Source organism: Cryptomeria japonica, chromosome 9, assembly GCF_030272615.1.
Source record: "Cryptomeria japonica chromosome 9, Sugi_1.0, whole genome shotgun sequence".
Classification (NCBI taxonomy): Eukaryota; Viridiplantae; Streptophyta; class Pinopsida; order Cupressales; family Cupressaceae; genus Cryptomeria; species Cryptomeria japonica.
Window position 1 is genome coordinate 293069762 of NC_081413.1, and position 16732 is coordinate 293086493.

Consider the following 16732-nt stretch of genomic DNA (forward strand, 5'->3'; position numbering starts at 1 on the left):
TTGTTGGGAAAAACCTTAAGGGAATCCTAGTGCACGTTATGTAATTAATATAATGTTCCTACCCCTAGTAGGAAAAATCGATTTTATATCTAACATGATTCAGGGGTCTCAATTAAAATCTAATTGGTAAATGATATCTCTATTTCATTTCTTATGGTATTTGGAATTGTGATTTTAGGGCAAAAACTAGGTCATTTATATAAGGGGACATTACACTCTTCTTCTTGAGTAGTTTATTGTAAATAAGAATTCTCCTCTACGTGTTTCAAAATGAGCTTTGTGGTTTCACCTTGATGCTGTTTTTGAGCCCATCCTAAAGCCATACTCCCATCTTGTGCATGTAGGAAACGGTTAACATCAAAAGAGAGCACGAAAGACATATCATCTACTCTACCCTTGCCAGTATTGACCATTAGCACTGTAGCTTGAGTTAGTGAATGCTGATAATTATAATGTTTAGGAACTAGACTTCGTGCAATTTTATCCATTAGCAATGTGCCCATGGATTTCATCCATAATGACATGAGGTGCACCTTTCAAGTCTAGTTCATTAATCAAATGCTTAAGTAATGACATGAGGTGCACCTTTCAAGTCTAGTTCATTAATCAAATGCTTAAGTAATATTCCAGTGGTGCAAAATAGCGGGCATGGGCATGTTGCCAACAATGCAAATCTAGGCTTGTCTTCTTTGTTCCAGTATTACCTTCGTAGCTGAATTGTATTCTTAGAACTTAAAGCATTTCTTCTTGTAGAATCCCAATAGTGTGCAACTCTGGATCAATCTAATCTTCAGACAAAATGCATCATTTCCATAAGTTTTTCCAACAAATTCATTTTGTGCATATACTGCAAGCATGGCAGCCGAGAGATCACATTTCTTTGTCAAGTGATTTCTTTGCCTTGCTTCTTCCTTGCTGTAATAACTTCACAAATTTTCTAGGTTCATTTACCAAGTGCATACCATGACCTCCATTACCTATTCTCCCATTTAATAGCCTCGCGCCAAATTTTTGTGTATAACCCTGAATCAAGGGCTCTCCAAAATTGTTCCCATTGTCTGATGTACCATTGCTTGCCTCGACTGGGATCATCTAGATCTCTCTTCATCTTATGTATTGAGTTTGATTTGCATTGCCTGTTCAATACTTGTGTACTGCACTTTGATGGTATGCGTTGGGGTTTATAGTGGTTGTCACAACAACTTTAGGCACCACACATGTTTCTAGAACTATCAAAAATGTCAATAACCTTTACTTTCCTTTATAGTTTGAGTAATATGTTGGCTTTTAAAGTGGTTGCCACAACCACATCAGATGTTGATAGAAGTTTTAAAACTTTTAAAACACCTGAGAATCCACTTGTCACTTTTAATTTTTCCACTTATAGGAGGCTGTTAGGTTTTTTGGAGGTTATGACAACCTCATTGGGTTCCAACGTGAAAAGTTTAAGCTTCATAAAATTTTCAATTTTCTTTCAAGTTTTTGAACACAACTTATAATTTTGGCAGGACTTTATGACTTTCATAGTTAAAAATTAACCTTGAAATTGGAAATTATGACCCTAGCTGAAATACGTAAAATCTTATAAGTTTTGATTAGGAACTCGCTTTTACATGAAACTTTGACTAGATGATGGACGATAGCCTCGAAGTAAAAACCCATAACTTATTTTATCTGCAGACACCTGAAACTAATAATTTGGCTATTAACCATAAACTAATTCATGAAAAATTGAAATTTTAATTTTTCTCGAATGGCAAGGTATTTTCACAGAAAAATTGGCTATATGAGGTGAAATGAAGTCAAGACCAAACATGTGAAAGGATTTTGTGTTATCACAGATTCAAAAAATTAATTATTTTTGTGATTTGGCAGGCCCAACTTCAAATGTTTAGTAGTAGGATATGGCAAGTTAGGAAACTTCAAATTTGGCCGAGTTCAAAAGTGGGCCAATAGTACTCATGGGAAATTAGGAAACAAGGACTTGGAGGAAAAGGAACATTGGCATGAGAAAGCCTGAAAACTTATAATTGGGAGAAGTCAGGATTTAGGGATTAGGAGGAAGGCATAGTATGAAGGGAAATCTTGGGATCCTAAAATAAAAGGAAATAGGGGTTTAGGGAATGAAAGAAAAGTTACCAAAGTAGGTAAAACCTCAAAAACTTGCCAAAGGCCATACATTGACTGAAAGGCCTGCATATTTAGATTTTTTTTTGAAGATTTTTAAACTTTGTCACATGACAAAGACATGAGGGGAAGCAATGCATTGCACCAAGCATAAATTGACCAAGACACACATTCTTTGATTTAAAAAAAAAATTGAAACTTTGTCACATGAAAAGGCATGAAGGGAAGCAAAGCACAACACCAATCATAAATTGACCATGGAGGCCCATTGAAGAAATTCTCTAATTGGTTATCAATCATGGTTAGAGTAAGGTGAAGGCAACAAAGGGCATTGGGCGTAGAGAATTTTGCAAATTTTTAGGGCATGCTAGAATTATTGTCAACATGGTGTTTTGCCTCTAATCCACTAACAAAAGGAAATGAAAGTTTACAAGTGCAAAAGGCTATTTCATACAACCAAATGCCTATCTCTCTTGTTCAACATCTCCAAAAATTCACCTTTTAATGGCATACTCTTTTGGAATGATCTCCAAATTGGATTCAAACTCTATATGTCTTCAGATGAGTGTTCAGCTTGTTTATAAGGATTACTTTCAACCAAGTCATGCTCAAAGTATGACAAAAAACATTACAATCATTATATAACTATTCACATATTAAGTTGGGTGATTATTTTGAGCTCTTGTGTTATTCAAAGAGGGGTTTTCCATGAATAATCCAAATGTTGATGTTCTAGTAACATGCCAATTAATGCTTGAATATTTATATGTGTTGTTTGTTTTGAGGAACAAGATTGCTTTTGGACAACTTTGTCATGTATTCACGAGGATGGATTTGGTGTAGCACATATTGGTTTTGAAGACATGTTGTCACAAAGCAAAACCTTGAGGAGTCCTCCCTAACTTCCTATTTCCTAAATAGTTTCATGTCATTTACGGCATGATTAAAGCTTTGTAAATTTCTGGCTTATTCATTACAAGTCATTGAGCTTTCATATCACAAGAGGAATTTATGCTTTGAGGGTTATATGTGCATCTTCGAGTCTTACAAATAAAAATTAGAACTTGATAAAGTAGATTTACATTAGAACATGATCATTTTTTGGATCAAAGGGATGTCTCTCTATTTGTCTTTGTAGTTTGAGTGCTCTCAAGTATATTACTTCAAAAATGTCTCTTAAACACAACCAAACTTACCATTCAGTATAGTTTAACAGGTTTTACACTCTACTTTAGATTTTGTTGACTGGGTACATCTTGAGTGGGTACCAAATATCACATCTCAATGTATGATCCATTATAAATTTATAGCTCATAACGAATTTTAAGAGAAAAATTTGCTGCCTCTTCATCTTGAGAATATATTCAACTCATTCAATATTTGTACAGCTTCATGCTTTTGAGTGTTTCAACCTTATGTTAGAAACTTAGAAGAGATATTCATATTTAGCCCTTCTCATGGTGCTTCCTGATTGGCAATGATGTTGCTGTTCCAAGAACTATTTGTTTTGTAGATCATTGGAATCCCCATAGGTTGACTTCACCGATTGTGATATTGCTTGAACACCTCTCATCTTCAGGTTTAGGTTGATAGATCTGTTAAGGACGGCAATTTTTTCAAATATATTTTATTCAAGTTGAGCTCTCTCTTGCATTTTTCCCTTGTATTATATTAGTCCCAAGATGTTTTTCTATGCTGAGCATTTCATGTAGATTGTTGACAGCACCATCATCCATTCCAACCATTTCCAACATTTTTTATTATGCCTTAGGCTTACCCTTGGATAATGGAGGGTTTATCCTGATTGGTTGTGAACATACAACTATTTTTGATGTGGTGAAATAATATGTTGTGTTTGTTGTTTCTGAGAAATGAAGGCAGAGAATTACTTTATTTATTCCGGTGTCATCTGTCGTGTGAGATTGGGAAGATATCACTGTGTTTACTGAGACTTTGGAGGTCCCTATGCCTTCTTTTTCCATTATTCAGAATAGAGTTGCTTAGATCTTGATCTTGCAGAGGTTTTCACTTTTAGGAGTTAAGGTTGACTGGATACAAGGAAAATTACAGTCTTTTGTAAGATACCTGAATTTGTAAGGTTGGGTTGAGTTAGCTAAATCATACCTGAATTTGTTTTATTGGGATGATTGGCTTGCATTTGTAGTTGTTGCGCATATGTTCTTTCTTCCCAAAATTGTTAGAATTCTTTGTGATATCATTGAGAACCTTAAATTGGAGTGCTATGTAATATACACCCTTGTTTTTGTTTTGTTTGCTTTCTATTTGCTTGAGGATGTTTTGATTGAAACCAATGCAAACAGTTATTGCAGAAATAATAATGTTGCAGCAATGCAATAACGGAAATAACTCTTCAAAAACAAAATATTCAGAAATACCCACAACCAACAATATTTTCAGATTTATTTTCAGAACTGGTTTACAATCTATTTTCAAAATAAGAACTACCCAAATCATCAAAATACATTACAATGCCATTTTCAACATACCCATTAAATCTGGAGTATAGAATACTTATTTTGCACTTAGAACCAACAAACTGGAAGCTATAAACTTGGACGCCACTCTTTGAAATCTGATCCACAAGGCATAAAATGAATGTATTCTTATTTCTATGCCCTAGATGCCTCTTTCCAGAACCAATAAGCTCCCAAACCCCAAGCACATATCTTTCCCAAGCTCCCAAACCTTAAGTGCCTATCTTTCCAAAGCTCCTACATCCCCATGCTTGGGCAACTAGCTTGAAATGGTATGGTCATCCTGAGGAAGAGAAAAAAGTCTGAAATAACTCTTCAAATCTGCTTCCAGTCTTCTTTAATGAATTTTCTTTATTTGCTGAAGATGCCAAACTCAAAATACAAATTGTAATCCTTTCCAATGAAGCCCAACCGTGATTCCTGACTGAAACCACCAATAAATCCTCTAGGTTAGATCTTTCACTAATGAAGAAGATGTTCTAGGGTAGTGCAAGCTATAAACCAAATAACAAATATAAAGATTGACCTGTGCATCTAAAGCAATAAAATAGAATCAAGCAAAATGTATCTAATTGCAAAATGGACAGATGGATGCAGAAATGTGTCAGATCTTTTCATTTTTATTTTTTGTAACGAATGCAAAGTGCTGTATGATAGCTCAAGAAAACTTAGGCTCTCAAAGCAATCCGTAGATTTGAATAAAACTTCTAAAGTGTGATGCCAGAGATGATACTGACATAAATGAAGAGAATCTAGGCTACAAGAGTTCAAATGATAAATATGCAAGTCAGAAATGACATTGTGTGCAAAGCACTAATGCTCTTTGCTAAGAATGATCTTGTAAAAACCTGTAATAGTTTTGAAATGAACGAAGAAGTGGAAGATTAAGCAACTCACAAGTTATACACTCGGTTTTCTTTAAGAGGTAAATTCAATCAAACTGCAGGGCAAAACCGCCATACCAAAAAGACAGAAAAAGGCATTTGTGAATCTGCCACGGTGGTTACACTTGTGGCATGTTGCCTTGTTGTCATCCAGAGAGAAATAGAGGGAGAAAGACAAATCACAGAACCTCTGGAAAATGCATAGATACTGAATGGAGGCCAGAACACGCACAAGAAATTGATGAGGTCAAATTAGAAGCAAACAATTGAGAGAAAGTAGTCAAATGCTGATGGTATACCTTTTATAGTAGGCAGGTGTATAAGTTATTAGCTGACCCAAATGTGGAGCTGTGAAATTTTTGGGGTGGAGACGTCTGAGGTTGCCATATTAATTACTACTTTTAGCCTTTTCTTGTTGCAAATGTCAAGTGCCCTTTTGGTTTATATGGTTTCACACATAGATGGAGACAATTCTGCAAGACAAAACCCCTTTTTGCAAGTTGGACCAAGGCGCCCCAATCTTATTCTTTCCAGAGACAACGTAGCTTAGCTCCTCTATAATAGAAATTTTCAACTAGTTATCCTTGCCTACATTCCAAGCTATAAGGACTGGCACAGAATACTGTATTATCATTTTCTTTACCTTAAGAGGATTGATGACAATGGATCTTTTTAGAGTTTCTATGGGAGTATCTTCTTTCCTCCTCATATTGCCTGGTTAGGTCCTCTTAACATTCTCTTATGGATATCATTATATACTGTATCGCTCCTTTTATGGTGATTGATAATGAGTGTATTGATCGGTTTGCTTGTATATGGATATTGATTGGTGTCAACTATGGTCTCCAACATCCATCTCCATCAATTCCCTTCAGTTGGCTGCACTGAAGGGCCTTCTGTTCACATTATTATTTGTACTTGACTTGTCTAGGATTTCATCAAGTTTGGATTCACTTGCTTTAGTAAGGGGGTTTAGTGTAATTTTTATTGCTATTGGAGTTCTTATTAACTTTCCTCCTTTCTGTTGTAACTTTTCATAATTTTGATCATAATGTTTGAGCTTTGACGTAGGTTTCAATAGCATGTTGTTTAGGGTTGCTTTATCTATAACTTGTTGATGGAGTTAAATTCAATTGCACAGATTCTAAATCATCTTACTAGCTCATTCAAGTATCCTGATTTAGCATATTTTTTAGAAGGATGCTGTATTTGGTTATTTACTTGGACAGGCTTTAGGGAACTGGCCCATTTTAAAAATTGGTCAATCTATGTTATGTCTAGGTTGTCCACAGTGACACATTGAACCATAAACTATGTTTAATTTATCGCAATTTGTGTAGCTTCACACCACACTTTTGGTTTACCTTGGTTGAATTATTTGGCAGTTATTTTATTTAGTGTAAAGGAAATTTCTAGTTGCACCTACAATGTATCCTGCAGGAAAATAAATGATATAATGCATGAAAGTGACCTGCCAGCAAGAAATACTTTAGTTTATCTGACAGCGAATGGGCTAATGCTTATTTTTCTATAAAGAGGAAATATATATAATTACTTTTTGACTCTTCTCCAGCTGAAAGAAAATATAAATATTAAAAATTGAAAAAAGATCTAACTCCATGGAAGTGATGTTTGCTTGCATTTGCTGATAAATACTAGTGTATCAGCATGTAAAAATTGAACCTAGAAAGAAATTTTGGACGTACACATGCTATAAGATATATTCAATGCTGATTTATATCTTTCACTCAAATGACTAACATTAGTAATATTTTGGCATTAATAAACTGCCACAGATATGGGGTCAGCAAACAAGATGAGGCTTTTAATGCTGAGCTTCGAGACCTTTATGATAGGTGAGTAGATATGCTGCCCATTATCTCAGTATCTTTTGATTGACTACTTCTAGTGTTTGCAATGTCTTTTAATGTGTAGTAAATATTAGTAATAGATGTATCATGATTCCAATCTGAAACTATAGCTGTAGACCTTACCATAATAATTGTTCTGTTTAAATTAAACATATTGCTTGTTCAAGGTCTGGTAATAATGGGATTAAACATATATATGTATGTGTGGACCTTGAAAATGACTGACCTAAAATATGGTTTAACTTTATAGACAACACACTTGAAAAGATTTTGCATGAAATAGGCACAACCCTGAAATTGATGTTTAAGCATGCATAAATATTTTTTGCTATAGTTACACAATTGCACAATTTTCTTGATAATGGCTAAGAGAAAATGCATTCATAAATGGTTTTAGCTGTAGAAAAGTCTATTTTTAATTGGCAAAAGCACTTCTTCAAGCTATAAAAAAGTATAAAGTGTACAACTATACTCGCAGAGTACTCGCGAGTCGATGAGTATTTATGCCATTAACTCGTACAAAAAACTCGCCGAGTTTTTGGTGAGTCTTTCATAAAAACTCAACGAGTCTTTGGCAAAAACCCGGCCGCATAAAAGAAAGGTCCAAACACATCAAAAAATTATCTAATTTTTTTTTTTAAAGTCAGTCTCAATCTTTTCATCAAAGTATATACATGATGTAATGGGCACCCTAGAATGCCCAAAAACTAACCCCACTGCTGATAGGAATTTAGTCAAACAGTTTGCAGCCAATTCCTTATTCCTCTGTTTAATGTTTCAATGTTTTTTTTTGTTTTAAGTCTTTGCACAGGTATGAAACCACATAACATGAACTAAAAAGAATTTACAATAATAGGCAAGCTGGAAATTGAACTACTGCTGTTATAATATTATTTCCAGAATTAACAAACTCAAATACAAAGCAGGTTATTTTCAACTCACTAAATACTCCAGCATTTTGACATAATGTTCCAACAAAAGTTTCTAATTCTGCTGCTACAGTAACATGAATAGTGCTGCATGAATAGTGCCAGATGAATAGTGCCGCGTGAATAGTGCCAGGTGAATAGTACCCGCATGAATAGTGTCGCGTGAATAGTACCCGCGTGAATAGTGTCGCGGCCTGTAGCTGGAAATGCAACCAAATAATGCTGCTGCTTGTAGCTGGAAATGCAACCAAATAATGCTGCTGCCTGTGGCTGAAAAATGCACCCAATCTGCCTGTAAATAAAGCTGATCGCAAAGGATTCCAAAAGCCAAACCCCAAGGGAATGACGTCTAGAATGTCACAAGAGAGGATAGACGTCCTCTAATGCCAAGAACGGATCTGCAACTCACACACCAAATTCTTCTCATATTCAACCTGCCCAATGAAGCCACAAAAGCTCCATTTTATTCTTTCTCCAAGGGGCGACCCAACTCACTCAAACAATGTGGGATAAAACATGTTCAATATAAAACATATTAAAATATTCACTTATGTCTCCCTTGGTTGCCCCTTTGATTTACACATATCTCCATAAAATAAATATTAAAGTAACACTTTAATATTTTACAATTAAATTAAATGTTACTTTAATAAAACTTCAGGCATTAAAATATATTAGCAATCGGACTCCGAATAGCGTGAGTGATAGCTCGTCGGAAAGCTCTCGCCAAGGAGTATCAAATCCAATCACCAAAACTAGCCTCCGTTGTGTCCTGCTGACTTACTAAAAATAGTAAGTATGCCTGAAACTAAGTAAATCAACTTCTTTTTGGCCCAAACTGGAAATGACTAGGCCAAAACACTCCAGGATCCCTTTAAACCCTTCGTTAGCCTTCGGGACCATGTAGAGCTAGGCTAACGCACATATGCTTGGTCAATCTGCTAGAGTGGGGACATTACAGTCCGCCCCCCTTGAAATTGCTTGTCCTCAAGCAATCTCAGTCCAGCCTGCTGTATCACCTGCTCATTCTCCCATGTAGCATCTTCCTCCGGCAGGTCTCTCCATCTGACCAAATACTCCTTCACTATCCTGTTTCTGAGTTTCCTCACTCTGGTGTCCAGAATAGCCTTAGGTACTAACACGAGCTTCCCCTCCTCATCCAAAGGGGGTAAATCTGCAGAAGGTACTACACTCTGACCAATAGCTTTCTTAAGCCTAGACACATGAAATACATTGTGTACTCGACTGCCCTCTGGAAGCTCAAGCTCATAGGCGACTTCGCCCACTCTGCGAATCACCCTGTAGGGACCATAAAATCTAGGCTTCAGCTTCTCTGCCCCGCTCCTCTTGAGAGATGACTGCCTATATGGCTGTAGCCTCAAGTATACCATATCCCCTACCTCGAAACTGCGCTCTACCCTGTGCTGATCAGCATACAACTTTTGTTGATTCTGAGCTTGCTGTATGTTCTCCTTGAGCACTCGCAGGATAGCCTGACTATCCTGCAATAAGTCTTTCGCTTTGGGCACCCTGCTGTCCCCCAAAACCAGATCCATGAAGCTTGGTGCTTCATAACCATAAAGTGCCATGAAGGGTATCATCCTGATGGACATATGATATGTAGTGTTGTAACAGTATTCTCCCATATGCAACCATCTAACCCAAGCCCTTTGCTGTGTAGTCACATAGTTCCTCAAATATCCCTCCACCCATTTATTCACAATCTCCGTCTGCCCATCTTTTTGCGGATGATAACTAGTGCTGGGTGTAAGATCTGTGCCACACAAAGTAAACAACTCTTGCCAGAAAATACTCATAAATTTACTATCCCGATCACTGACAATGAATCTAGGTAGCCCATGTAACCTGAATATCTCTCTGAAGAAAAGATTTGCCACCTGTGCTGCTGTGTAAGTGGACGGAATAGCAAAGAAGTGAGCGAACTTCGTTAAGCGGTCTACCACCACATAGATGCAATCCCTCCCTTGCACTCGTGGCAACCCAGTGATAAAGTCCATTGAAATACTTTCCCATTTCCTATCTGGGATGGGCAAGGGCTGTAGTAAACCTGCAGGGAACGTGTGCTCTCCCTTATTCTGCTGGCAAATTGCACACTCCCTGACATACCTCTGAACATCATCCTTGAGCCCTCTCCATGAGAATCGCTCTCGGATCTGCCTATAGGTCTTGAAGACCCCCGGATGCCCCATTTCCAACAACTCCTTAATTGCCTTCTCTATCTCATCCTTATGTTTCTTAGGATGACGATAGGGAGTGATCATCACTGGTTTGGCTCCCTCCTCGAGCTCAATAACATGCTCTGCACCCCTATCGGGAGGAACCCCATGAGGAATATCACCAAATACCTTGGCATGCCTGTCAAGTATCTCCTGTATATCTGGTGGATGACTCTTCACTCGAGGCTCCGGTGAAGCTGGCATAACTAAGCACTCTGTTGCCCACTCTATGTCATTATGTCGAAAAAGTCTCTCCATTCTCCTCAAAGACACTACCCTGCAACTCCCATCTGAAAGTCCCCTGAGCACAACAGTCCTACCCTCATGCTGAAACCTCATCTCCAACTTCGCTAGATTGAAAGTGAACTCAACCAGCGATGCCATCCATGTCATACCGAGGATGACGTCGTAATCTCCCATGTCCACAACATAGAAATCATCCTCCAACTCATAACCATCTCCAAATCTAATGTGAAGATTCGAAACCTTCTGAGTACATAATAGCTTTTGGCCATTAGCCACCATGACTCTAAAACCATCATGCTCCTCTGTTTGTAAGCCTCTCCTGGCTGCCAACTGTGTATCAATAAAGTTATGCGTAGCCCCAGTGTCAATAAGGGAAATCACCTTCTGTCCCTGGATAGTACCTCTCACCTTAAAGGTGATTGCCTTCTGAGCCCCGGTTAACCGTGCCAATGATTTGTCATCCTCAGCAGTTCTGCTCCTCTCTGTAGTACTACTCTCATCTGAATCGGAGTGTTGATCCTCCCCCTCTGACTCTGACTCCTCTGCTGAAAAATACTCCATTTGATTTGCCTTAGCCTTGAGAGGGCATTTATGAGATAAGTCCCAAGGCTCTCTACACTGGAAGCACAGTTTCTTCTTTCGAAGTTCATTCAAGGTTTCACTGTCTAGTCCTTTTGATCCTTCTTTGGGTTTGTTATACTCTTTCTGAAATGGTTTTTTGTCTTTGTCCTTGCGGTAGGAAGAATCTGTTGAATGGTATTTTCCTTTGTATACCGAAGGGGCTAAATCTCGTGCCTTTTTAGTTGCTTCTGCTAAGGTGAGTGGATCATGTCCCTTCACCCAACCACGTAATGGATCAGCAAGCCCATCACAAAATAACACCACCAATCTCCTAGGAGAGATATCAGTAACAAGTACAGACAACCGCTGAAACTCGGCGATGTAAGCATCCACCGAACCTGTCTGTTTTAACTGTGCTAGCTCCTTGAAATGTAACTCGGGATCCCTAGTGTCAAATCTCTCAATCAATCTTTCTGTGAATTCCTCATAGGATGTAATTTGATTATGCCCCAGAGTCACCATGCCATGATGCCACCATTCATGCGCAACGCCGTCCAAATGCATAGCCGCATACTTGATAGCCTCCTCCTCAGGCATAGGATTAAGCTGTAAGTATGTATCTACCTTCTGCACCCAAGCTCGTGCAGTCATCTTCCCTGAAGCATCATAATAAGGCAAGGAAAGTTTTCCAACTTTCTTTCTTAGCTCAAAATTCTGATTCCTCCCTCCTGCTCTAGGCATATGTCTCATCCTCAAGTCCATATAATCTCTGAGGGAAATATCCGCCTGAAACTCGGGTCCACTGGCCTCCTAGTCCCTCCTGAATTGACCCTGTAACTCAGTAATCTGCGGTTCGTTCATTGGTTGAATCGGATCCCTAGGTGGAAAGGTGGGTAGAAGAGGTCTCGAGCTCGTTGTTCGAGCTGGGTGTGCAATGTGTCTAAAGTTATCCGCCTCAATCCCATTGTTGCCATGTCCATTATTACCATTAATGTTATTCTCAGGGCCATTGTTGTTGCCTCGGCCTCCATTATTATCATTGCCCCTATTGTTATCGTTTCCCCCATTGTTATTGTTTCCATTGTTGGCATCACCTAGATTAATATTAACACCCATCTGTCTAGCCATAAGCTGCAACATCATGTCCATTCGCCTATTCTGCTCCTGCTGCATACGCTGCCCTTGCTCTAACGTACCCAGTAACTGTCTGAACATTACCTCCCCCTGATCTGGAACGATATTCCTCTCATCTCGGTCACCCATACTGCTGTCCTGATCGAAGAATATTTCCTCTATGTCTGTATGACTGGATTCTATGTCCACCTGCACGGATGAACTAGACTGCTCACTCTGACTATCCGGATTTCTATTTTGTCTGGCCCTGGTATTGCGAAAATTATAATGCCCCTGTCGCATGCTCAATCATACATTCTGGACCTGTTTTATTTCTGCAATATGTTTTGGTGAAAGTTTCCCACAAGATGGCAGAATCTTTTGCTCTGATACCACTGTAATGGGCACCCTAGAATGCCCAAAAACTAACCCCACTGCTGATAGGAATTTAGTCAAACAGTTTGCAGCCAATTCCTTATTCCTCCGTTTAATGTTTCAATGTTTTTTTTTGTTTTAAGTCTTTGCACAGGTATGAAACCACATAACATGAACTAAAAAGAATTTACAATAATAGGCAAGCTGGAAATTGAACTATTGCTGTTATAATATTATTTCCAGAATTAACAAACTCAAATACAAAGCAGGTTATTTTCAACTCACTAAATACTCCAGCATTTTGACATAATGTTCCAACAAAAGTTTCTAATTCTGCTGCTACAGTAACATGAATAGTGCTGCATGAATAGTGCCGCGTGAATAGTGCCAGGTGAATAGTACCCGCGTGAATAGTGTCGCGTGAATAGTACCCGCGTGAATAGTGTCGCGGCCTGTAGCTGGAAATGCAACCAAATAATGCTGCTGCTTGTAGCTGGAAATGCAACCAAATAATGCTGCTGCCTGTGGCTGAAAAATGCACCCAATCTGCCTGTAAATAAAGCTGATCGCAAAGGATTCCAAAGGCCAAACCCCAAGGGAATGACGTCTAGAATGTCACAAGAGAGGATAGACGTCCTCTAATGCCAAGAACGGATCTGCAACTCACACACCAAATTCTTCTCATATTCAACCTGCCCAATGAAGCCACAAAAGCTCCATTTTATTCTTTCTCCAAGGGGCGACCCAACTCACTCAAACAATGTGGGATAAAACATGTTCAATATAAAACATATTAAAATATTCACTTATGTCTCCCTTGGTTGCCCCTTTGATTTACACATATCTCCATAAAATAAATATTAAAGTAACACTTTAATATTTTACAATTAAATTAAATGTTACTTTAATAAAACTTCAGGCATTAAAATATATTAGCAATCGGACTCCGAATAGCGTGAGTGATAGCTCGTCGGAAAGCTCTCGCCAAGGAGTATCAAATCCAATCACCAAAACTAGCCTCCGTTGTGTCCTGCTGACTTACTAAAAATAGTAAGTATGCCTGAAACTAAGTAAATCAACTTCTTTTTGGCCCAAACTGGAAATGACTAGGCCAAAACACTCTAGGATCCCTTTAAACCCTTCGTTAGCCCTCGGGACCATGTAGAGCTAGGCTAACGCACATATGCTTGGTCAATCTGCTAGAGTGGGGACATTACACATGAAATACAACATTTAAGTTTTCCTTTCATATACTTTTAATTTATATTTCATGTATATATTGGCAGGATGTTTGAGAGTGGTTTTAGATCTCTAGGAGATATAATGCAAATTATAGGTTTTAGAAGATCTTTTAATTTTCAAACAGTCAAATTTCAGTAATCAGTAGGCTCCTATCAGCATTCTCCTATTCTCTCTATCTCACTCACTTTATCTGCCTTGAATTTTAGACCTCCCTATCTCCCTATCACTCTTCCTCTATCCCCTCTCTCTACCACTCTCTATCTCACTCTCTCCTGTCTTCCCAAGATCTAGATCTATCACTCTACCCCTTACTCTCTTACCCTCAGATCCCCGCGAGGGGTGCCACCCTCAACTTCATGCTGGCAAGGTGAAGGAGCCACATTGGACTCCTATGACTAGACCCTCTAGTTCTATCTCTCCTCTGGTTTTCACTAGAGTTGGGAAGAGGAAGATGTAAAATGTTTTGATGTAGTATTTACTTTTAGTTTTAAAAAAGCAATTTGCTATTTCATTTTGTTTTAGTCTATCAGCCATCAGCATTCCACAAGAGGATGCCATTTTGTACCCAATTTGCATTTAAATCAATCAAATATATCTAGACTCAGCTTGTTTCTTTTGTGTACTCATTTATTGACTCATTGGATGCATGTCCTCGTTGAATTTTGCAAAAAACATGCATTGTTAATTAAATTTAAGCAATTTTTTAAGTTGCTGAGTTTTTGTGGAGGTTTTTTTCCGGGCCTTGGTGAGTAGTTCAACTATGGTACAACATACAAACAATTTTGAAGGAAGTGTTGTCTACTGCCATGACATGACATGTTTTTGATGGAACCATGTTGTAATGAATTTTTGTATATGAAAAATCTTAGTTAATGGTCTTGATTATCCATGCTCGTGCTCTTGTATTTGTAATATAACTGGACTCACTTTCTTTTCATCAGTTCATATCTTGTTGCATTCTTTCTTCATAAGATTAAGATGTGCTTCATTTGAAGGTGTGTCTTGCTGAAAATGCATCAGGCTGTGTCCAATAGCATTTTCTTAGTAAGAGTGCCTTTTTAGTGAAATTTGTAAATGGTTAAGCATAAACCAATTAGAGACCCACTTTAGTGACCCATAACTACTATATATTTTGCTGCTGAAGGCACTATTCTGCACCATGGATTCCATAGACTCATCAATTTCATACACTATCTGTCCTTGACCTTCTCTTTGACTTGTTTCTTTTTCATGCCTAGAAGACGTACTCGGTGGACGATCAGGATTCACCTTTTGTTTCTTCTTGGAAGACTCTCTCTTCTCAGGTCCTTTTCTTATTGATCCCTTAGAATGAGAAGTATTCTCACTCACACTTGCTTCTCCTTCTTCTGTTCTTGCCTCCAGGGTGAATGTCATGGCTACATTCTGCTCCTTCAATTTTTGATGTTGTACGTCCACCCATCTGCGAGTGCAATTTAACACAGGAGCCATTAGTGCTCTTAGGTCCGAAACTTCTGGCTCATTCCAATCTATCTTCACCTCTTTATCCTCCTTCTCATAGGACGATTGGAGATATCTACCACTATCCTGGGCTTGATCGGTTACTCTATAAATTTTACATTTCCTGATAAGATCCAAGGGTAATCTGGAATGCATCTTTCTTTTCACCTCCATATCATCCTGAACATTCATCCAGAAGTCCTCTACTTGAAACTCATGCTTGTATTTCCTCCCAACTATTTCTTCCATGTGACCATGAGGGTCGACATTCTCCCTTGAGGCAAAGGACGTGAATGAATATAGAGATAGTTCCTTCTTTGCATCCTTCGCAGCTTGAGAATTAGGGCACACTTCAATTGAATTCCCTAGTAGAATGGGTACGGGGATACCATTTCCGTGCTTATGTCTTGATGCTTTAGCATAAGCAGCCAACTGTCTAGTCACTTCTAGTAGTATTATTCTGTCTGTAGGATATCTCGGCAACATGGAGGGAGGTGAAGGGCATCCATGGACCCTGATGCAGGTGAATTTTGGAAACTGAATGAACCATGCACCATGTTTCTTCACGAGCTCCTGTGCCTCGGTAGACAGTCGATGGTGAATCCCTCCTTGCAATGTCTTGGTGATATACATCGTGAAGGTGTCATTGATTAGCTTGTAGTCATTCCTTGGCGGATGATGTAGTTGAACATAAGAATCACATGCTCTTATCTCTCCGGGTCCTCTCCCAACAACTCCTCTGTATGGTAGCCTTGCATACTCAAAACTTCTGACTAAGGAATATATAACATATGAACTCATTTGGAATGCCTTAGTAGGGGCTAGCCTCCTCAAATGCACGTCTAGGTTGTTGCTAATGGTTCTAGCCCAATTGAGCATTCCTTTTCTTTGGACGATCACTTGTATGAAGAAGAACATCCACTTGTCGAAGAAGAAGGCTTGAGAGGCACCAGTAACCCGATTGAGCATGGTTATCAAGTCTTTGAATTCTTCTTGGAAATCAATTCTGTGTGGCGTATTAGGTATCTTGTTCAAGCGAGGCCTACTCTTTAGTAACCAATTCTTGTTGATGAAGTTCAGACAGGTATCAAGATCATCCTAGTAGATAGACCTAGCTCCTTCTAAGCTTTTGTAGATCATATCTCTTGGCTCCGGGAGATGAAAAGCTTCATT

The 16732-nt window shown here is 38.5% G+C and overlaps 1 protein-coding gene across 1 annotated transcript in view; it reads left to right on the forward strand.

Annotated features, from left to right (window-relative positions):
• Positions 1 to 16732, forward strand: part of LOC131042131 (protein TIC110, chloroplastic) — a 191082-nt gene that overhangs the window by 21556 nt on the left and 152794 nt on the right. Inside the window, exon 2 of the mRNA XM_057975449.2 lies at positions 7303 to 7362. Coding sequence (XP_057831432.2) covers positions 7303 to 7362 — 60 coding nt within the window. The remainder of the gene's footprint in view (positions 1 to 7302; positions 7363 to 16732) is intronic.